At 46.8% G+C, this 21,505-nt stretch overlaps 1 protein-coding gene across 3 annotated transcripts in view; it reads left to right on the top strand.

Annotated features, from left to right (window-relative positions):
• Positions 1-21,505, top strand: part of ASAP3 (ArfGAP with SH3 domain, ankyrin repeat and PH domain 3) — an 80,440-nt gene that overhangs the window by 5,573 nt on the left and 53,362 nt on the right. The window contains exon 1 of one of the 3 annotated variants that reach the window (XM_083454880.1): positions 4,333-5,137. The exons of 1 other annotated variant lie outside the window; for it this stretch is intronic. In XM_083454880.1, the coding sequence (XP_083311006.1) occupies positions 5,012-5,137 (126 nt within the window). In that variant the 5' untranslated portion in view covers positions 4,333-5,011. Of the gene's footprint in view, positions 1-4,332; positions 5,138-20,136; positions 20,358-21,505 lie in introns of those variants that run through there. One more of the 3 variants, XM_083454881.1, reaches the window with a different exon arrangement.

The following is a 21,505-nucleotide window of genomic DNA, read 5'->3' as shown; positions in this document are numbered from 1 at the left end:
GTCATCCACATAGTACTTTTGGCAAAAAGAAAACAAAAACCCAGGGCATGTCTGGGGATTCGCCCTTGTGGAAAAAGCTCTTGGGTGCATGGTGCAAATGTGGGGAGAGAAGGCCCTCTTGGGTTAGTGTGAGAAAGGAACAGGGGAGAAAGAGATCCTGGTCGCAGCCACCTGACCTTTTGCTCTCTTGCACAAGCTGCAATGGCTAAAGAGGCCAAACTGCCTTTTCCACTTTAGAAGAGCCTTTTAAAGGAGGGAGGACAACAAAGCCAGGTTAATGACTGAGAGACCACGCCCAGGCTTGTTTTGCCCACAGGAAACAATGTCCTGTACAGAGTGATTACACACCCTTTGGTTCAAGGAGACAAAACAGTCCCAGATAATCTGGAGGCTTGCAGGAATCGACTGTGAGTGGCATGCCATCAGCACTGGCACTGATACAAGTCTGGCAGCATCATGTTCCTAGTTGGCATCCTGTGGTCCTTTTAGACGTAGCCAGAAGCAGAGGCTGGCTGATACTGAGTCCACAGATGCAATATGTGGAGTGGGGTGGGCTGGGGGCACCAAATCAACTTCACCACAGTGTTGTGCTCAGAGTATCTGCACCTAGTAGATTTAGCTGCACCTCTGTACAGCTAAATCCTCTTATGCATGCTTACTCAAAAGTAAGTCCCCTGAAACTTTATTGTCTGGAGCATAGGATGGGAGATTGGCTAGACTACAGGTCCCATCATTCCTGAGCATTGGCCATGATGGCTGGGGCTGATGGGAGTTGTAGTTCAAAACACCTAGAAGGCACCAAGCTGAGGGATTCTGGGCTACAAATACGTGATGACATTGTTTTCAATTGCTGCAGTTTGTATTGTTACTGTTTTGCTCTAGGTTTTTATTTATCTGAGGTGTTTCTGAACTGCCCTTCACTAAAAGATTCTAGGACAGCCAGTGTGCAGATGGTGGTAGCTGTAAGCTGGGAATGTTTTTGACACCGAGAGGCAGTGTTCTAAAGGGATTGCACGAGTTCCAGTCTGTTTCTAGGCTCAAGTCAAGGAGCTCACACTAGTTTAAACCACAAACTTCTCAGGCCCCCAACACCTGAAAGATTGCCTCCTTCCCTACAGACCCTCTCAGGAGTTAAGAATGGCAGAAGAGGACATATTGTTTGTTCTACCACTCTCAGAAGCTGTTGGCCTGGGAGAGGGCCTTCTCAGTGGCAGCCCCAGAGTTGTGGAACTCCCTCCCCACTGAGGTGTGTTAGGGATCTTCATTATACAGCTTTGGGCAAAGGCTAAAGAAACACCTCTTTCCGCACTTGAGATGTATATTTTTAAGGACCCACCCATGATTGTAAGTTGTTTTCAACTGTTTTCAGCATAGTGTTTTAGCTGCTGTAACCTGCTCTAGGAAATTAGTGTGGGCACTTAATTAATTAATTAATTAATTAATTAGTAAAAATAATAACAGAATGAATGGACAACTTCTGTATTTGCTACTGTGGTAATGGAGGCTGCAAATGTTCACTGTCCTGAAACAGGGTCCCTTTGAACTGAGAGGGGAGGGCTTTACTCTCATGTTTGTTCAGGCTCTTAACCTACAGGCAGGCAGGTACAGTTATCCATGAAGGTTGACAACTATGTATGTTTTCTCCAATATAAATGTCCCTGCACTCAGTTGAGCTTCTTCCCAGTTAAGCATGCACAAAGTTGCTATGGCCTGCACCTATATATATATTGTACCACTGGTCAACAACAAATTTGTTGTCTGCATTTTTTCAGCTGATTTAGGACAAATCTGATGCGCTGAATCCAAAAATCACATTGGTTTTGCTCAATCAGGTCATGTTTTTGAGCTATGGTCACATGTCTTTTTTTACGTTTTTGTTCACATGTACGCTTGTGTGGAGCATTTTAGAAGAAGTTGGTGGGGTAAAATGCCATGTTGAATAAAGTTGGGGGATCAAAACTAAGATAATCCTGATCTTCAATCAGCACGTCGTCCTGTAGCTCATTGTGATGCAATTCCAGTGCCTATCTTCGGAGAACTTCCTGACATTAGTGGCGAAGATGCCTCCAGTGTTGAAGGACATGAAGAAGAAGAAGTGGTTCTTGAAGATGATGCTCCACATCCATTTTCCCCAAAGGAGTTGAATGATCTAGTTCGCAACCTCAGCTTGTCAAAGGACTCTGCCGAACTGTTGGCATCCAGATTAAAGGAAAAAAACCTCCTCTCTGACAGTGCTCGCATCAGCTTCTTCTGCAACAGGCATCAAGAGTACCTCCGTTTTTTCTTGGAAGAGAAGGACTTGGTGTACTGTGCAGATATTGCGCAGCTTCTGCTCAAGCTTGGAGTGCCACAGTACGAACCCAAAGATTGGAGACTGTTCAATGACAGCAGCAAGCAATCACTGAAATGTGTTCTGCTACACAACGGCAATCAGTTTGCCTCTATACCCCTGGCTCACTCGAGTACACTGAAGGAGAACTATGAAGCGGTGAAGTATGTGCTGGAGAAAATTGGTTATGATCAGCATAAGTGGTTTATTTGTGTTGACCTGAAGATGGTGAACTTTTTGTTGGGACAACAGTCTGGCTTCACCAAGTACCCATGTTTTCTGTGCATGTGGCATAGTAGGGACCGTGCTCAGCATTACATGAAGAAGGACTGGCCTGTGCGGGAGGAACTGGTGCCTTGCAGAAAAAGGAATGTCATCAATGACCCTCTGGTGGACAGAGACAGAATACTCTTCCCACCGCTGCACATTAAGCTCGGCTTAATCAAGCAGTTCACCAAGGCTCTGGACAAGGATGGTGACTGCTTCACTTACTTGTGCCAGGCTTTTCCAGGATTGACCATGGAGAAGTTGAAAGCTGGCTTCTTTGATGGTCCTCAGATCCGTCAGCTCATCAGAGATCCAGAGTTCGGAAACTCAGTGAACGAAGTGGAACTGGAAGTGTGGAAGGCATTTGTTCTGGTAGTGAAGAACTTTCTTGGCAACAATAAGGCCAGAAACTATGCAGAACTTGTCAACAACATGCTGACTGCTTTCAGAAACCTGGGCTGCAACATGAGCGTCAAGATGCACTACCTATTTTCACATATGGACCGGTTTCCTGAGAACCTGGGTTCAATGAGTGACAAGCAGGGAGAGAGATTCCATCAGGACATGAAAGAGATGGAGACCAGGTATCAGGGTCGCTGGGACGCAGTCATGATGGCTGACTACTGTTGGACTCTGAAGAGAGACCTCCGTGCTGCTGAGCATTCCTGGAGTTCCAAGAAATGGAAGTTCAGGCCCTGAAGTTTGAAAAATAGTGAAGCAACATGCAATTTACATGTACTTATCTTTATCAATGCCCACCATTCAGTTTACAGTAAACCTGACCTGATGGAGAGAAACGGATGCCATTTCCTGATTCAGCACTGCAAAAATACCCTAAATCAGTTGTAGAAATCTAGACAACATTCAAAAAGTAAAAAATTGTTGCCCAGTGTTATAGACATAGCAAACTGATTCACACAGCATTGGGTGGTATCAGCAGGCTGGAAGGAAATTGGGAGGTGATATTAATCTCTCTCTTTTACACTGTTTAAAAATATATATATATATATTGTATATATATATTTTGTATATACTTTGTATTTGGACTTGTTTGTGAAGAAGAGGATAGGTGTGGGGAGTACAGACACTGTCTGCAGCAGCACTTGCCAAATTGGTGCCCTCCAACTGCTTTGGACTACAACTCCCATCAGCACATGCTGGCTGAGGCTGATGGGAGTTGTAGTCCAAAGCAGCTGGAGGGCACCAGGTGGCCAAAGTCTGGCCTGGAGTGTTCAGCAACGGGCAGTGAGATAACTAAAAGTTTAAAAGAAGACAAGAGCTTTGCAGTGCTGGAATATGCCACACCTCTTAAGTGTGTGTGTTTCTCCTTCCCTATGAAGTTCTTAAATGAGCAGCAGGGGCTCCAGATTTCAAAAGCTGTAAATATTCTGTGCGGGAGACCTGGCTTTACGTACCTGGGTGCGCACTATCCCTTTTAAAGCACATTCAAAGCGCATGCCGCGCCTTCAAAGAATTCTGGGCACTGTAGTTTGTTAAGGGTTGCGGTGGAATTAGAACTCTGCGAGGGGCAAACTGTGCATAAAATGAGGCGCCTTCTCCTGAGCAGAATCGCGCGAAAAAACTTCAACATGTTCCTTCTGGCTCTTTGAAACGCTAAGCAGCTCTGAGAGCGTATGTGAAACCGGCAGTTAAAAAACCAAACCAAAACTGGATAACCACCAAAACAACAGCAAAAACGCTCTAGCCCTGAGCTCTCTTGGAGAGTAAAGCCCCGATCGCTAGGGCTGCAACTGCAAGAAGGCTGCGCCTTTGCAAACTGACTCGGGAGTAAGCCCCATTAAACTCGACGGGGACTTACGTGCGCGTAAAAAACGTGCTGGATCAGGCGCACCGCCTTAGCTCTGCGTTGATAGGCTGCTCGTTTTTCCAGAGAGGAGGATCTCCGCGGCTTGGGGAGAAAGGGAACAAGGGCAACTGGGTGCACTTTGTCTTTAACAGGCTCCGAGCCAAAAATCCGCGCTTGCAGGCTCGCAGGCAGCGGCGGCGTAACAATATCCCCACGTGACTGCCATGAAAGCCTCTGTTCCAACCAGCCAGGCACCGAGGGAGGGAAAGAAACTTACAAGAGGTCGGAGAAGAGGCGCCGCTCGTCATTTACGCACTAGAGAGAGAAGCCAAACCTCGGGGATGTGATACGAAATTGACCAGAAAGGGCTGGAAAAGACGGATTTGGCCACGCTTCTGCCCTCCCCTCTTTTCTCTCCACTTCTCCGCGGTTTTGCTTCGCTCTCCTGTCACTCTTAACTTCTTCCTCCTTCCTTCGAAGGCTGCCTTTCCCTCGCCGCCTCTTCCTTACTTTTGGATGACTTTCTCCCCCACAACCCCATCTCCCTCCCTTCTTCTCCCCGGCTGCAACTGCGCCCCGATCTCCAAGGTAACGCCTCTCGCAGCAACATGCCGGAGCAGATCAGCGTCTCCGAGTTCGTGGCCGTGACTTCGGAGGATCTCAGCTCGCCGGCGGCTTCCAGCTTCGCCTCCAAATTGCAGAAGTGCCGGGGGGCCGTGGTGGCGCTGGAAGAGGTGAGAGGGGCGGCGGAGGAAGTGGGGCTTGTATGGGGAGGGAGGACGAGAAAAGGCTCTTTCGTTGGGGGAAAAGGCTGGAGAACCGAGATGGTTTCCCTACAGCCCCCCATCTAAAAAATAAATAAATCGCGCCTTTCTTGCGCGTAAAAGTGGGCGCGGTTGTCTCCTCGGCGCGGCGCGCACCTGAGCCTTAACGTATTTACTAAGAAACAAGCCGCCCTAGTGCTCAGTGGGGCTTGCTTGCAGGTGATGATGCAGAAGGCAGCAGCAGGTTTAGTTCCGCGTTCCTAGCTCTCGCCACTTTCTCTAAATTTTACGGCTTCCTTCAGTTGGGGAAGGGCCCAAACGCGGCAGGGGAGCGTCAGTCTTTGTGCGCAGAGAGTCCCAGGGTTCATCAGGCTCCAGGTCAGATCAGAAATGCCCTTCGCCAGAAACTAAGAGTGCTGCTACCTGGCATTGTAGACCACATCGAGCTAAGTGGCTCCAACGTGCTCAGCTCTGTCCTCCAAGAGAAGGGGGGTGGCTATGGGGGACTGCTGCCGCCTGCCCCTCGGCAACTGTCATCTGAGGCAACCACCCACCTTCGTCTTATGGTAGGGGGCCAGTCCTGAAATCAATAGTACTGTAGCCAAGACTGCCCCTGATCTGCGCCAACCTGAGGGACACCTGATGCGGCCCAAATACAGCCCCAGATAAATGTGTGTGCAAGGCTAACGTTCCATTAGGGGTTTTTAAAACCCCAAATAAGCATATGGTTAGGAGGGCTGCAGGAGCAGATTCTGTGCCAACCCCCTCCCTCCAGGAACAAGAGGGGGTCAACTCTGCGGGCTGCTTCTTCTCAAGTGCCGTTCCTGTTGATAGAGCATGAGACTCTTAATCTTATGGTCATGAGTTTGAGCCCCATCTTGGGCAAAAGATTCCTGCATTGCAGGGGGTTGGGTTGGGCTAGATGAGCCTTGTGGTCCCTTTTTAAAGCACTTGCAGAAGAGCACCCTGCAGCCTGCAGGATTGAATCTGCCACTCACCAGGCCGGTGAGTGGAGGAGGATTAAATTCTGAATCCCTGTGGAGACCGTTCAGGGAAGCAGATGCCTTGCAGCCTTCTCACCTCATGCCCTGCCCCCTGACAGTCCCAGTTCACTCTGGACGACTCAGTCTGGCCACGGCTGTCTTGATTTGGCCCAAGCTGAGATCCCCACAAGTAGGTTTGGTTTCGACTGGGCTTTGTCCAAATCAGGCCCACTTGCCCTACTTTGTACTTGACAGATTCAGAATCCATATTTATCCTCCTTGTAATTATCACTCCCAGCCATGCAAGTTCTTCTTCTGTTCAGAATGTAAGACGAGATTCTGTGAGTGCACGGTCAGCATTCAGGAGGCCACTCTTCCCAAGCCAACCTGCTTTGTAGGTGCTCAGGCTACGCAGCCCTGTACTTTTTCTTGTTTGCTGTGACCCCACTAAACAAACTTTTGTTGGTTGAGCCTCTACTCCACTTGGATCAATACTCCGTCTGCATTTGACATGATATCATAGTTGTTCTTCATCCAGATGTCTCTGTGTGTTTGTTCTGGGAGAGGGGCTGTGAGATTTCCAAGTGACTTTTTACCAGGATGCTAAGATGCATGCATTTGGAATGGTTACTTCACCCGCTTCTATATTATGAACCAGGAGAGAATTCCTGGGAATGGGGACAAGAGATGAGTACCATTTTCTGAAGGCTTATCATTAAGGCAACTACACATCCTGTTTTATAGAATACAGTTTTTTGTTTGACAGCACCCTCCGTTGGAAGGGCTGTCAAGCCCAAGTCTAGCTAAAACATAGGAGCATAAGAGGAGCCTGGCTGCTGGATCAGACTGGTGAAGCATCTAGTTCAGCATCCTCACTATGGCCAACCAGACTCCCTAGATTAGGGGTCAGCAAACTTTTTTGGCAGGGGGTTGGTTCACTGTCCCTCAGACCTTGTGGGGGGCCGGACTATATTTTTTGGGGGGAAATGAACGAATTCCTATGCCCCACAAATAACCCAGAGATGCATTTTAAGTAAAAGGACACATTCTACTCATGTAAAACCACGCTGATTCCCAGACCGTCCACAGGCTGGATTTAGAAGGTGATTGGGCTGAATCTGGCCCCCAGGCCTTAGTTTGCCTACCCATGCCCTAGATTTTCCAGCAAATGGTATTCAGAGGCATACCATATTTGACGGTGTTCAAACATAGCCATTGTGGCTATTATCCGATAGCTAGAGAAATGCCCTGTTATCAGTGTGAGATAAGTGGATTTCTGATGGTTGTTATTGTTTAGTCGTTTAGTCGTGTCCGACTCTTCGTGACCCCATGGACCAGAGCACACCAGGCACTCCTGTCTTTTTCTGTTGGTAGCCTAAGGTTATTTCTGCAGCCCTCAAACTCGTGAGTGTTTGACACATGCCAGTAAAAAGTTCCTCCGATCCATGCTTATTCCAGGTTGTTTGCAGAGATGAAAGTTGAGGTAGGCCAGAAATAAGAAGAATCAGTTTTGGAATAGGCTAGCAACCCCAACATATGTTTTATATTTGCAGACTAAAAGCAGGAAATTCAAAAAGTGGGTTGTCATATTCAGACTATATCTATTTAAAATTGAAGGGCAAGTTAGTGGCTAACCTAAATCCATTAAATTCAGCGGGACTCCTCTGAACTTGACTTATCTGGATACAGCCCAGTATGCTTTAGTCTTGTTTTTTTTAAACACACACTCATACGCAGAAGTCTTTCTAAAGAACATGGTTAGAGGCCGTTTCCACAAACGATGCTTTTCTTACAATGTTGGAAGTGAAACATCCTTCAGCCAGAATTGATGCCTTCCACACTGAGTCACACACTCTTTATTAAAAATGATATTTCTTAATCCCGCTTGTTAAAGAATGCTTTGATTTCTGTCCCCACACCCCTTCCAAGAAACCACAAGGAGTGTAATCTTGGATGATAATGTGAATTATCTTTTTGTCAAAATTGCTGCCTTCCACACTGAGTAATGGACTCTGGATTAAAAGGCAGATTTGTTAATTTGTCTTGTATAAGTGCTTTGATTTCCAAACCTTGAGAACTGTAGTCTTGGGTAACGATGAGAATTCCATTGCAATTCCTCAATCTGACATTACAGATACCTGCTCACTTTCTGAATTCTTTACATTTGCCGAGGCAGCTCTGAGAACTCTACATAATGGAGACATGGGCTGAACTTGGGCTGGAGACCTCTTCTGTTCCAAAAGTCGCTTCCATTATGCTGCTGTGCTATACAGTGCCTTCTCTAGTGCAGCACCACGAAAAGTATCTGATGAGTTCTGGGAAATGGGAAAGTTTGCATGCATGCACTTTGGTCCAAAAGAAACAAAAAATTGCTTAGACTTTCTTGGTCTCTTTGGCTGTGTTCTTAATTTTCTTTCAAAACTGCTTCTTCATGTGGCCAATCTTGCATCTGCATAGTTCTCCCTGAGTGTCCCCCAGAGATGGAGTCAAGCTGACTCATGTATGTGATGACTTCCCACCCCTAACCGTAGGGGTGGTTCTCAGGAATCATCTATATTTGGGGGTTGGGAAGCCGTGGTCTTCCAGATGTTGTTGAACTCCAACTCCCATCAGCCCCAGCCAGCATTGGCAATGTCAGTGATGGGAGCTGTAGTCCAGCCCCATCTAGGGAAGGTCTCACATTACCCACCTTGTATATAATTTTATAAATGTAGATCCTGCCTTGTTGCTAAGTCAGAGGCAGTAATGCTTCTGAATTCCAGCTTCTGAATTGCAGGGGAAAGTGCTCTTGTCTTTGGGTCTTTGCACAGACATCTGCTTGGCTGCTTTGAGAACAGGATACTGGACTAGATGGATCATTAGCCTGATCCAACAGGCTCCTCTTACATTCAAGGAGTGTGCTTGAAATGGATCTTGGATCCCTCTCCAGTTCGAAATAGTTGATGCTTTATGATTGGAAATAGCTCCATGGGCTAATTTTTGAGGTCGCCGGGAAGCAGAATATAAAGGATATTAGTAATATAAACAATGTCAGCAATGCAAAATAATAATCATCATGCTGTTGGGTTGTGTGCCTTTGAGGATAATTTGCTACCTGGCTGCCTTGCAAATCTGATTCATACACCTCACCCGTGATCTGCTGCTTTGTTGCCTCTTATCAAATGCCAGGCTACACAGCTGGTGGTCAAAGGGCACCTGCATGTTGTCCTGGCTTATGTGTATGTTTCCACACTCCAGTAACTGTCAGACTCATATATATGCCTATAAGGCTCTCGAAGCATTTTTCAAAATGAGCAGAAATCTATTTGTATTTATTTTAAATAAGACATTTCTGTACTGCCCTACACCCAATTGGCCATGGGCAGTTTACAAAGAAATAAGGTAATATAGAAACTGATTAGAATACATAATGAACAAAAACCATTCTCCTAAATTCTGTAAATAGCATAGTTTAAAAACACCTTAAAAATGACACAATCCCATCATCTGATAAAAGCTCAGTGAAATAGGTGGGCTTTTAATTTGGTGCCTGAAATAATACAAAGTTGCTGTATGGCACACATCATTGGGGAAGCCATTTCAACGCCAAAAAGGGGCTCCCATGGATCCTTGCAATATGCACCTCAGTCAACACAGAAATCACCAGGAGAGTCTCTTCCACTGATCTTACGCCAGGCTCAGGTTGATAGGAGAGAAGGCCTTATCTAAGATACTTGGGCCCTCAGCCAATTCAGGGATTTAAATGGCAACATACGAGACTGCATGAGATGGACGACTGGCTGCCTGGGACTGGCGTGAGGTAGAGTCCATCATCATCAGGATAGTTTGACCACAGCTGCCTATGCACCAACCTCATGGCTGGATTACTGCAATGCCCTCTGTGTGTGTGTACCTTGGCGGTTGGCCTGGAAGCTGAAGCTGGTGCAGAAAATGGTGGCTAGGTTGCTTGTGGGGGCAAACTATGGGCAGCATATACACATTGTTTTCAGGATTTGCACTGGCTGCCGATCTGCTATGGGGCAAATTCAAGGTGTTGTTACTAACATATAAGGTCCTGTTCAGCTCAGGACCAGGTTATAGGCCACCTTATCCCTTATACACCCAGTAAAACCTTGTGGTTTCTCCTGCAAGTTCCACAGATATCAAAAGCTTGTTCTACAAGTAACTCAAAGTGAGGCTTTTTGTGTGGCTGCTCCTGTTCTGTGGAATTGCAATCCAGCTGAGATATGACAGCTGCCCACTATCTGCATTTTGTTGGGCAAAAAATGAGGACATTTTTGGCCCAACAGGCTTTTCCAGCTGTTTTAGGTTTTTTTTTAAAATGTATCAGTTGCTTGGGGTGTTTCTCACTGGTTTTTTTTGCTGCTTTTTATTGTATATCACATTGAAGCAATTGTGTAGAAGGTGATTAATCATGATGGCAGTAATAATGTCTAGGGCCACAGACTTTCCATCCTTGTTCGAAAGCATTCTATGGATGACTTCTGCATGCTTCAATTTCTCCTACTTGGATTGTGCAGTTGGATGAATTTTAGTTGGTTTGGATTTTGTTACTTTTCCCTGTGTCTTTTTGGTAAGCTGTATTGAATATTGGTGGGAAATAGTTGGGCGTGTGGTCTAAACCACTGAGCTTCTTGGGCTTGCTGATAAGAAGGTCAGCAGTTCGAATCCCCACGATGGGGTGAGCTCCCTTTGCTCGGTCCCAGCTCCTGCCAACCTAGCAGTTTGAAAGCACTCCAAAAAGTGCAAGTAGATAAATAGGTACTGCTCCAGTGGGAAGGTAAACGGTGTATCCATGCACTGCTCTGGTTTGTGTTCCGTTGCGCCAGAAGTGGCTTGGTCATGCTGGTCACATGACCTGGAAAAACTGTCTGCGGACAAATGCCGGCTCCCTCGGCCTGCAAAGCAAGATGAGCGCTGCAACCCCAAAGTCGTCAGGGGTCCTTTGCCTTTACCCTTATACTTGCTTTAAAGAGAAGGGACTTTGTGGGGCAGACCATCTTGATCAATAAACCCTTCAAATACATTTGTGGCCTGAACTCTGTGAGGTTCAGAAAAATCTGGATGTGAAACTTTAAAAGTGCTTCTCCAATACATTTTTATTTTGCCTGTTGAGGTATTTTGAATGCTACATGGAGCTGATCCTCTTCCTCATTTTATCCTTGCAGCAATCTTGCAAGATAGGCTGTGCCCGTGAGGTAGGAGAGTGATGACTCAAGGTCCTAGAATTACAGGGTTCCTTCCAACTCTACAATTCTGAGGGTCATCTGGTCCAACCCCCTGCAATGCAGGAATATGCAGTTGTCCCGTACGGGGATCAAACCTGCAACCTTGGCATTATCAGCACCATGCTCTAACCAACTGAGCCAGGTTAACTTCATAGTGGCTGAGTGGGGATTTGAACCCTCCCCTCCCCTGTCTGCTGCCTTCTGACCAGGATGCCACTGGGCACAACCTTTCCTGTTGACTAGATGGAAACTTGCTATGTTACACTGCTGTCTGTCAAGTCATTTGTGCAGAATAGCAGGAGGCTGCTGTCCGTTGTATCGCTGGTCGTTCCTGTGACACTTTTGCTAATGCAGCCAAAGTATCGGTTGAACTCCTTCCAACATTAGCATCGTCCGTAAAAATAGAAGCCATGTCCAAATGGCCTTCCGTAATATAGAGCCCTTGATATTTTGTTGCAGCTTTTTTCTTCGAGTGGGTCGTTGCCTTAAAAACGATGACAACAACAGCAACAACTGCTTGCTACTGTGATCTGGCACTATTCAGGGTGGAAATGAAGCAATAGGATGTTCCTGAATAGGCAAATTGCGGAAGATGAGGAGCTTAATTGCCCAACAGACATGTTGTGGCCCAAGAACTCTGCAAGATGCACATTGTGGTGGCAGCCTCCCCAAGGCGGTTCTAACACTATTAGAGTACAGTGCCTCTCTTCGGTATGGTGTTGGCACACATTTGGAGAGGCTATTGCATTGCAGCTGTGGTTCACCAGAAATGCTCTGTAATTAAACTGTCTGACCTCATGAGAGCCGAAGAAAAGCCCTGCTGGATCAGCCTCATCTAGTCCAGCATCCTGTTCTCCCTGTGGTCAACTAGATGCCTATGGCAAGGCTCCAAGGAAGACCTGGACACAATAGCAGTCTTTCCTCTTGGGATTCCCAGCAACCATCATTCAGAGGCATGCTGCCTCCAACGGTGGGCGTAAGGCCCTAGCCACTGAGTCTGGTAGCCATTGGTAGCTTCATTCTCCAAGAATTTGCCTAATCCTCATTTAAAGCCATCCAAGTTAGTGGCTTTTGCTGCCTCCTGTGGGAGCGAGTAAAGGTAAAGGGACCCCTGACCATTAGGTCAAGTCATGACCGACTCTGGGGTTGCGGTGCTCATCTCGCTTTATTGGCCGAGGGAGCCGGCCTATAGCTTCCGGGTCATGACTAAGCCGCTTCTGGCAAACCAGAGCAGCGCACGGAAATGCCGTTTACCTTCCCGCCGGAGTGGTACCTATTTATCTACTTGCACTTTGACGTGCTTTCGAACTGCTAGGTTGGCAGGAGCAGGGACAGAGCAACGGGAGCTCACCCCGTCGCGGGGATTCGAACCGCCGACCTTCTGTTCCACCTACGTCCCTCACGTGGGAGTGAGTACTGTAGCTTAAGTATGGGAAGAAAAAAAAAAGCTTGCTTTTCTGTCCTGAATCTTCCAACATTCAGCTTCATAGCATGGCTCCTGGTTCTAGTATGGGGGGGGGGGGGAGAGAGAAACCTTTTTCACTTTCTCCACACTTCACAACAGTCCCCTCTAGAGTAGGCTGCTTCTTCTTCATTTGTACAGAGCTAGAAACAGGTTAAGAAGTCACAGCCATCCTGCAATTTCATTCCCAGACAAAGCTTTGCAATTCTTCCAGATCCACTCTTCCCATGAGCTCATGCTGACCTACTTCTAGATCATGCTTGGAATTCTGTCTTGGCCTCATGACCTCGTATAGTTTCCAGGTCAGGTGCTGGAAACAAAAGAACTGCACCTTCCATTGGTTGTACAGTGCTGTATTTTTTAAGTTTAGATTTGCTGGGAGCCTAGTGATGCTACTCTGGCACCCCATCTGGGAGAATCCATTTGACTTGGGGGAACTGTTTTGCCCCTGAAAGTTTCAGGGTATATACGGAGTTGTGCTTGCTTTTATATTCCCCGGCTCTTTTGGCCTGTGGTTGGCTTGTGTGCATGTGCCCTGCATTAAGCAAATGAGCTCCGCTTCTGCATAGTTATGTCCAGAGCTATACATGACCTGTAGGTTGCCCTAAATCTCCATTTTAACCGGTTAGACAAGAATCCTAGAAGCCACAGCTTGCAGATATTTCCTGTAGTTAAGCAAAGTGCCATTGGCCTACATGCATGTGTTTGGGAGACGTCATTTCCTCTGTATATCAAACTCAGGCGCTGGGTGCCAATTGGATTGTAGCCAAATTTGGGACACTGAGGAACAAGAGAGGACATATCATTATGCAAGGTTTGCAGAGGGATGAAAATGTATGTCAGTCATCTGAAGTCATAACGACACTCACTTGTCAAAGTTGGCCCTCAGGGATGGGGATTTGGCTCGTTGGTCTAAAAAGGTTCCCCACCCTCCACTGGAAGTGAGTGAAGTGGTTGAGGATGCTAGGACTGAATTCAGTGAAGGTTGAGCTCATGGGCTGCAGCCAGCAGGTCAAAGCAAAGAACTGCAAATGCACCTGATCAGAGTTTCTCACTTCGTCCCACCCTGCTATGATGCTGTCTAACGATTCTGAATGGCCAGGGCCGTGTCTTATTGATAGTAAATTATATCTGCCCTGCTCATCCCACCCACCCCAAATAGATACCAGGCTGCATTTCAGCATAGGTTCTCATCAAATTATAGCAGGTAGAATCAAGCTGGAGCTAATAATAATAAAACCCCCAGCATTTATAATTGCCGTATAACAAAAGAAATGCAGCAGCAAAAAAACAGCCCTGATTCAAAACTGGAGTCGGAGGTGGTTAAAAGAACAGAATCTGCATCAGGCTTCTTCTAAAGATGCCTGGAAAACATTTCAGAACACCAGAGGGAGGAGGAGACGTTGGCATTCCTGTCAGAATGGCCAGCCAGGGAGCACCCCAAGGTTGAGGGTCTGATGCAATTTCAAGCTGATGGCCTGAGCTGTGACAAGATGGTTTCTCTCTGCCACTCCCTGGTTCAGCTCCCCACTTCCTAAGGGGTTGATCTCCTTTGGAGATTCGCAATACTTGCCGTGGCAACCTTTACAAACTGAAATGTGGAAGGAACAAACCTCACGTGACACCCGGCACTACTCTTGTTACAGTGGATCTAAAAAAAAAAATCTGTTCTCCAGATTCCCTGTAGCATTCCCTATGTATGCACTTGCTCAGGGAGTCTTTCAGTTCATGTTATTGCTATTGGAACACCCCCAAAATGTTTCCGGACATACTGATGCAGATTTCAAAGAACAAGGGATGATATGGCATCAAGAGGTAGTCATGGCCACCAACTTGGATGGCTTTAATGGAGGGGAAGAATATCAGTAGCTACCAGCCAGAATGGCTATGTTCTCCAGTGTGGTGTAGTGGTTGAGAGCGGTAGTCTTGTAATCTGGGGAACTGGGTTTGCTTCCCCGCTCCTCCACATGCAGCTGCTGGGTGACCTTGGGCCAGTCACACTTCCTTGAAGTCTCTCAGCCCCACTCACCTCACAAAGTGTTTGTTGTGGGGGAGGAAGGGAAAGGAGAATGTTAGCCGCTTTGAGACTCCTTAAAGGGAGTGAAAGGCGGGATATCAAATCCAAACTCCTCCTCTTCTTCTTCTTCTTCTTCTTCTTCTTCTTCTTCTTCCCTGTTGGAGGCAGCATGCCTCTGAATACCAGTAGCTGGCTGGAGATGCTGTGGTGCTCAGATTCTGCTTGCGGGGTTCTCATGGGCATCAGGTTGGTCACTGCGAGAACAGGATGCTGTTCTAGATGGGTCTTTGACCTCTGATCTGGGAGGGCTCCTCTTATGAGTAAAACAAGGGAAACCTTCACTGAACAGGGGATAAAACAGCATACATCAGAGCAGTTGCCAACATGGTGTCCTTCAGATGGTGTTGGACTACAACTCCCATCAGCCCCAGGCAGCAAGGCCAATGGTCAAGGACTTATGGGTATTGTAGTCCAACAACATTTGGAATTTACTACTTCTAGAGAAATTGCCTTGGAGTGACATTTCCTCAGTATTGGCTAACAGTTAAAAAAAAGACAAAGGAAAAATAAGCTAGTGGATATTGCCCCATGCTACAAGAATGGGTTTCAAAAGTTGGTTTCCTTCCTAGGCCAAGGCCAGAAACACTCCTTCATCTCCATCCACCCCAGACTGGGTCTGCATAGGCTGGATTGAAATGTTGTTTTCAGAAGAGAGAGAAAGTCTCATCATGGAGGAAGAGTGAAGTGGAGGAGGGACACTGTACAGACATGTCTGGGCAAACTTCAGACACTGAAATGGAGAGCTAATTGAGCCTTGTGACAAAATTCTTCAAAATGCTTGCAAAAACAAACAAACGTGTGTGTGTGTGTGTGTGTGTGTGTGTGTGTGTGTGTGTAGGACATCAACCTTGGCTTCCAGTCTATGAAAATAATTGAGAAATCCAGGATTTTACTGTAACTCTATCCTGGGCAGTAGTGAGTCCATCCTAAAGCAAAGGGAGGGAGTAAAAGATAGTTTTAGGCTGTTAAGTAGATTGCAGCAGTAACTGGGGAGGGGGTGATTAATTGCTTTCCTGCCCATGGTGGATCTCAGGGTGGGTTGTTCCTGCTAGTATGAACATTTAAATGTGTATATTTTATGCAAAGGATTGAAATCCTTGTTATTGAGAGAGAGAGAGAGAGATGGGTGGCTGTTCTTACCTGTTGATAACATTGCTGTACTTGCTACGATGGATAAATAATGGCTGCAGTCCTTAGAATACACTGCTCACTTTTAATCTGGAATCAGTCCAAGCATAGGAATCTGAACCTTAGTCGTTGTAAATCTGAAAATCTTTTGACCCCCTACCTACTGTCTGAAATAACTGTGCTTGGTCTTTCACTGAATGTAGTACAGTATTGCCAGCTTAAGAGGAATGGATGAAAGATCTACAGCAGGGGTAGCTGACGTAGTGCCCTCCCGCAGGATTTGACTACAATTCTCATTAGCCGCAGCCAGGATAGCCATGAGCGACCATGTTGGCTACCCAGGATCAACGCTTTACGACTCATGAAGCTAGAGTTATTTTCACAGTTTAAGGTCAGCAGTGAGGAACAGTGGGGCTCTTGTGCCTTGAATCGGGCAGAAATTCAACTGATAAAGCCTTTTCTAGTATGGAAATAAGGGACAACCTTGTCTGTTGACACTCTGCCTGCCAATCATCTTAGTACTTGACATGTGACCCCCTGATTTAATTCTGAGCCTTCCACCCCACCTGCAGGGTATATGCAAATTTGCATGATGCAAAGGACATGCATTATTTATGCAAATGCATGCCCTCTTTTGCAGGTAGGGCAGAGGGCCCAAGTCCACAGACAGTGTATTGGCCTCAGAAAATCTTCTTGGCACCCCTGACTCTGAATATCTTTTTTAATACTCTGCTGCTCCTAATTTTAGATTTCATAGCTGCCCTTTTCAGGCTGGGCTTCCTCAACAGTTGGCTGTGTTTTATTGCCGTACCAACCAGTTCCCACTTCATTGAGCAGCTCTGCAAAGTGGAGAATGGCTCTCATTGATCTTACTTAACAACCAGCGTGCAAAAGAAAGGGAGGTTTCCAAAGAGGCACTCTCTTTCTGACAGCCAGCAAAAGATTCTGTCTGGCTAGCAGGGCACATTTGGAAGGCATTCAAGGCTGATTTTAGAAGGCAGAGTGTAAATTAGACAATTGCACAGAGAGGCTCCATGGGGTCAGTGATGGGGTCTAATGCAGTCACAGATGGAGGCTGTGTGAGGTCACCACCAGCTACAGGTGCAGAGCTGTCTCCTCTCTCTCACTCTGGAGACATTTTCCCCTTGCATCTCTGCATCTGTGGCTGAGCTGATTATCCTCAAGGAGGGGTGTATATCTCTGAGAGATTTCAGACTGCAGCTGCACAAGTCCAGTGGGGCGTGCAAAATGGCCTGGCTTGGCTTCTGGCATGAGCTTGGGGATCTTAGAAAGTAAAATAAAAAGCAGTGTCTTTGGGCGATTGTGGAATATGGTCTGTAAGATGCTACAGTATTTTGCACACCAGGAAGGCTCTTTTTGAACTGTTGACAGACCTAGGGACATCGGTAGTTACCTTGGATGGAGTCAGATCCCTGGCACATCTAGTTTAGTACAGTGGTGCCCCGCAAGACGAATGCCTCGCAAGACGGAAAACCCACAAGACGAAAGGGTTTTCCATCTGCAGAGGCGCTTCGCAAGACGAATTTCCCTATGGGCTTGCTTCGCAAGATGAAAATTGATGAAAATTTTCGGGGGGGGGGGGTTCGCTCCAAAACCCCTTTTTCTGAATCGCTAAGCTGCTAAAAGCATTTTAGCAGCAAAACCGCTAATCCCCCAAGCCTTAAAAAGCCGTTTTTAGCCCTTAAAATGTCAATAGCGCTACTCCGTCAATGGGCTTGCTTCGCAAGACGAAAAAACCGCAAGACGAAAAGACTCCCGGAACGGATTCTTTTCGTCTTCCGAGGCACCACTGTACTGTCAACACTAATTGATGGCGATGCTCCACAGCTTCAGAGGGGGACATTCCTAGTCCGTCTTGGAGATGCTGAGGATTGAACCTGGTACCTTTTGCTTGCAAAGCAGATGCTCTGTTACTGAGCTGCGGTTGGATTGTCAACAGTGGGTTGTGGGACGGTGATGTCTTCCTAGCACTTAGTCAACCCATGTGTGGGGAACCTAGGACCCTCTGAATGTTGTTGGACTCCCCTCAGTCCCAGCCAGTATGCTGAATAACCAACAGTAATGGGAATTATAGTCTAGTGCACTGTTTCTCAAACTCGGGTCTCTAGCTGTTGTTGGACTACAACTCTCATCACCCCTGACCACTGGTCCTGCTAGCTAGGGATGATGGTATTTGCAGTCCAACCATAGCTGTGGATCCACAAAAGGTTTCCCCACACTCTAATCTAACTTCCTTGCCTTAAAAAACAAAGGTACAGAAGTTGCTAGAGAGCAGCGGTAGTGACGTCCTCTTGATGTTGTTAGACTGCAGCTCCCATCATCCCCTGACCATTGGGCATGCTGGCTGTGGCTGATGGGGGTTGTCCAACAACATATGGAGAGACCACATTGCGACTCCTGCTGTAGAACAAGAGAATGGAATACAGGCGACTCTCAGCTTATGCTTGGGTTGTGTTCCGGACAGTGTTCAAAATGCGGCAGGAGCCAGGCACATTTTTCACCTGGCTATTAACCACTTAGGGAGCTGGGTGGCGCTGTGGGTTAAACCACAGAACCTAGGGCTTGCCGATCAGAAGGTCAGCGGTTCGAATCCCTGTGTTGGAGTGAGCTTCCGTTGCTCGGTCCCTGCTCCTGCCAACCTAGCAGTTCGAAAGTACGGCAAAGTCCAAGTAGATAAATAGGTACCGCTCCGGCGGGAAGGTAAAAGGCGTTTCCGTGCACTGCTCTGGTTCGCCAGAAGCGGCTTAGTCATGCTGGCCACATGACCCGAAAGCTGTACGCTGGCTCCCTTGGCCAATAAAGCGAGATGAGTGCCGCAACCCCAGAGTCGGTCACGACTGGACCTAATGGTCAGGGGTCCCTTTACCTTTACCTTTATCAACCGCTTGCAACCAAGTGAAGATGCCTGGGCACCAGGATGGCACCTGACATCTCCACCATCTGGAGGTGCATGCCTGGAGATCCCTGGATCTTGACTGTTTTCACACACTAGCGACACAGCCTGCAGAATTCTATCTGTTATATTTTATCTGCACAATCAGGATGAATTTCAGGAACCAAGAAGTCACATTGAGAAATACGACTTTCAAGCTGTCAGCCCCAGCAATAACAACTAGGCATTCCATTTTGGGGACTGGTTTAAGGAGCTATATGACGCCTAGCTTATATATCTGAGTTTGTAAATGTGAATATGCACACGCTGCAAGTTACCTGTACACTGTACAGCAGACAGGTGAGCTTTCATTGTTGATTGGCGGAGTGGGGCATAGGTCTTGGCTTGAGAATAGGCATGTTTACAAATGTTTCGACTGAACAATGCTAGAATGCTTGCAAGAACTTCCAGATCTTTGAAAGTAGGAAAGTGAAGTCTTTCTTCTGAGATGGCAACAAAATGCAAGGGTGTGGCCTCATTCTTAGCTTTATGAAAAACATTCTCAGTTGCAGCAAATCTGTTTGCTGCAACTGAGAATCTCGTGCTACTGCGTATAATTAGCAACAAGCAGTCTGCCTCTCACCTGCGTCTGGTCTTCCAGGAACAAAGTAGTGTTTGTCCCTCCTGCAGCTCCTGAGACAGGCTCAGGCCTGCCAAGGACACTCTGGATGCCGGTGGAGCCTTGCTTCCTTGCCTAGGTGGATTCCTGACTGTGAGGTTCATGCTGTTTTCAGGGAGCAATCAGAGCCTGACTTGGGGGGCAAATCCAAGCACCTCTGATAGTTGCAGGTTCAAATTCGTTTATTTGCAAAGGTATAACCCACACTTTCACAAAAATATAGCAAGGTGGAGTATAACATCTAAAGATAGAATCAACGAAAAGATCCATAAAAACAGAAATAGATATCAGTAGATACTGATTGGTTAAAAGGAAACCACCCAGAGATTAAGAGCTCTACTGACTGAGCTATCCTAGCTGTTAACATCAGGTTCTAAAGAAAGAGCTATGGGTGTCTTCCATGCGTGCTGCGGGTTGTGTTGGGATCCTCTGGGTTGTGTGCGCTCTAATGCAAGTGCTGACGATGTCCCTTCCCTTAAGAAGACCCCTTTCCCCCAGCCAAGCTCCCCCCCCCTCCACGGTTTTCCTCTGACTTCATCCCATTTTAACAAATGTTATCCCTTGCTTGACCCTAAACAATTGCTTTCTCCCCATCCAGATGATTACATCCTCCAAGTATTTTTCCAGCACTGTTATCATGACTGAACCTCAGCCAGGCTTCAGGTTAACTCTTTGCTGCTCCATCCGTCTCTGCAACCTGTTTGATGGTTTGTGGCAGTGCTGCTCTCTTAGATGAGCAGGTAAACAAAGACCCCTGCCACTTGGGATGCGGGAGAAATAAATTCAGTTTGCCATGAAAATCTGGCAGTTACAGCTGGCAGAAAAATTAACCACCAAACTCTCTCTCCTAAAGCAAGTAATAAAACTGTTAGTCTTAACCTTAATCCCTGTCCACTGACTTGCACTGAAAGACTAAGCCAGGCTTTCTGATATTTTCATTCCAATCCCATGCTAATTATACCCATCCCATGCCAAAGGCTTGGAGTGGTAATATCTAGGGGGAAAACATGTTTATTGCTACATCCCAAGCTTTGATTTATACAGCCAGGGTATCACATCCCATTTGCCGCTTGAGGTGGAACAGGAAGTGCCTCCCTGCTCCTGCTGCTGCTGCTGCCAACACCATCCGCTCTGCTACCACTGCCAGGAGGCGCTAATTTCAGGGAAGATCACACCAGTTTTGGGTGAGATGGTGCCACTGCTTCTCTTGCCTCTGGAGGAGGCAGTGGGGTAGGTGGGATGCCTGCAGGAGTGCTGCCTGGGGGACTTCTGCCACCGGAGGCAGCCTCCTCCCCCTTCCTAATGGCTCTGCCAGCTGCATACAGCTAAGGTGAAAAGCTGCAGCGTGCCGGCATTGCTGATTTAGGGTCAATAGCTGATTGAGGTTGCTTGTGGTCAGGGCTGGATTTAGGTTTGATGAGGCACTAAGCTACTGAAGGTAACGGGGCCCTTGATATGTCCAGCTGTCCTTTGTCAGCAACAAATTGTCTGTTGAATATGCTATATGGTAATTTATGGATCTAATAAGTATCTAAAGCCATTTGCACATACACAATACAAAACACTGTTGCTGTATGTAGGTTTTGTTTTATTTGTTTTTTATCTTATATTTTGGAAATGTACTTCCAGTTGTTGTTTTTCTTTTAATTTTTTTGGGGGCCCCGAAGAGAGTGGGACCTTAAGCTATAGCTTGTTTAGCTTATATGTAAATCTAGCACTGCTTGTGGTTGTTCCTTCTTAGGGAAGAGCTGTGCGGTAGGGGCTGCCCTGATCTCAGAGGTGGAAGGGAAAGAATGCTTCAGGAGAGGAAGACTGCTAGCTTCATCTGTAACTTCAAGAAGTTGCTTTTCCTTCCTCCCTCTCATTACTTTTCCCTTGTGTGTCATAT

The sequence above is a fragment of the Podarcis tiliguerta genome (assembly GCF_965153285.1).
Source record: "Podarcis tiliguerta genome assembly, chromosome: 8".
In the NCBI taxonomy this organism is placed as follows: domain Eukaryota; kingdom Metazoa; phylum Chordata; class Lepidosauria; order Squamata; family Lacertidae; genus Podarcis; species Podarcis tiliguerta.
Note: the sequence above shows the minus strand (reverse complement) of the source record. Positions and strands in the feature narration are given on the sequence as shown.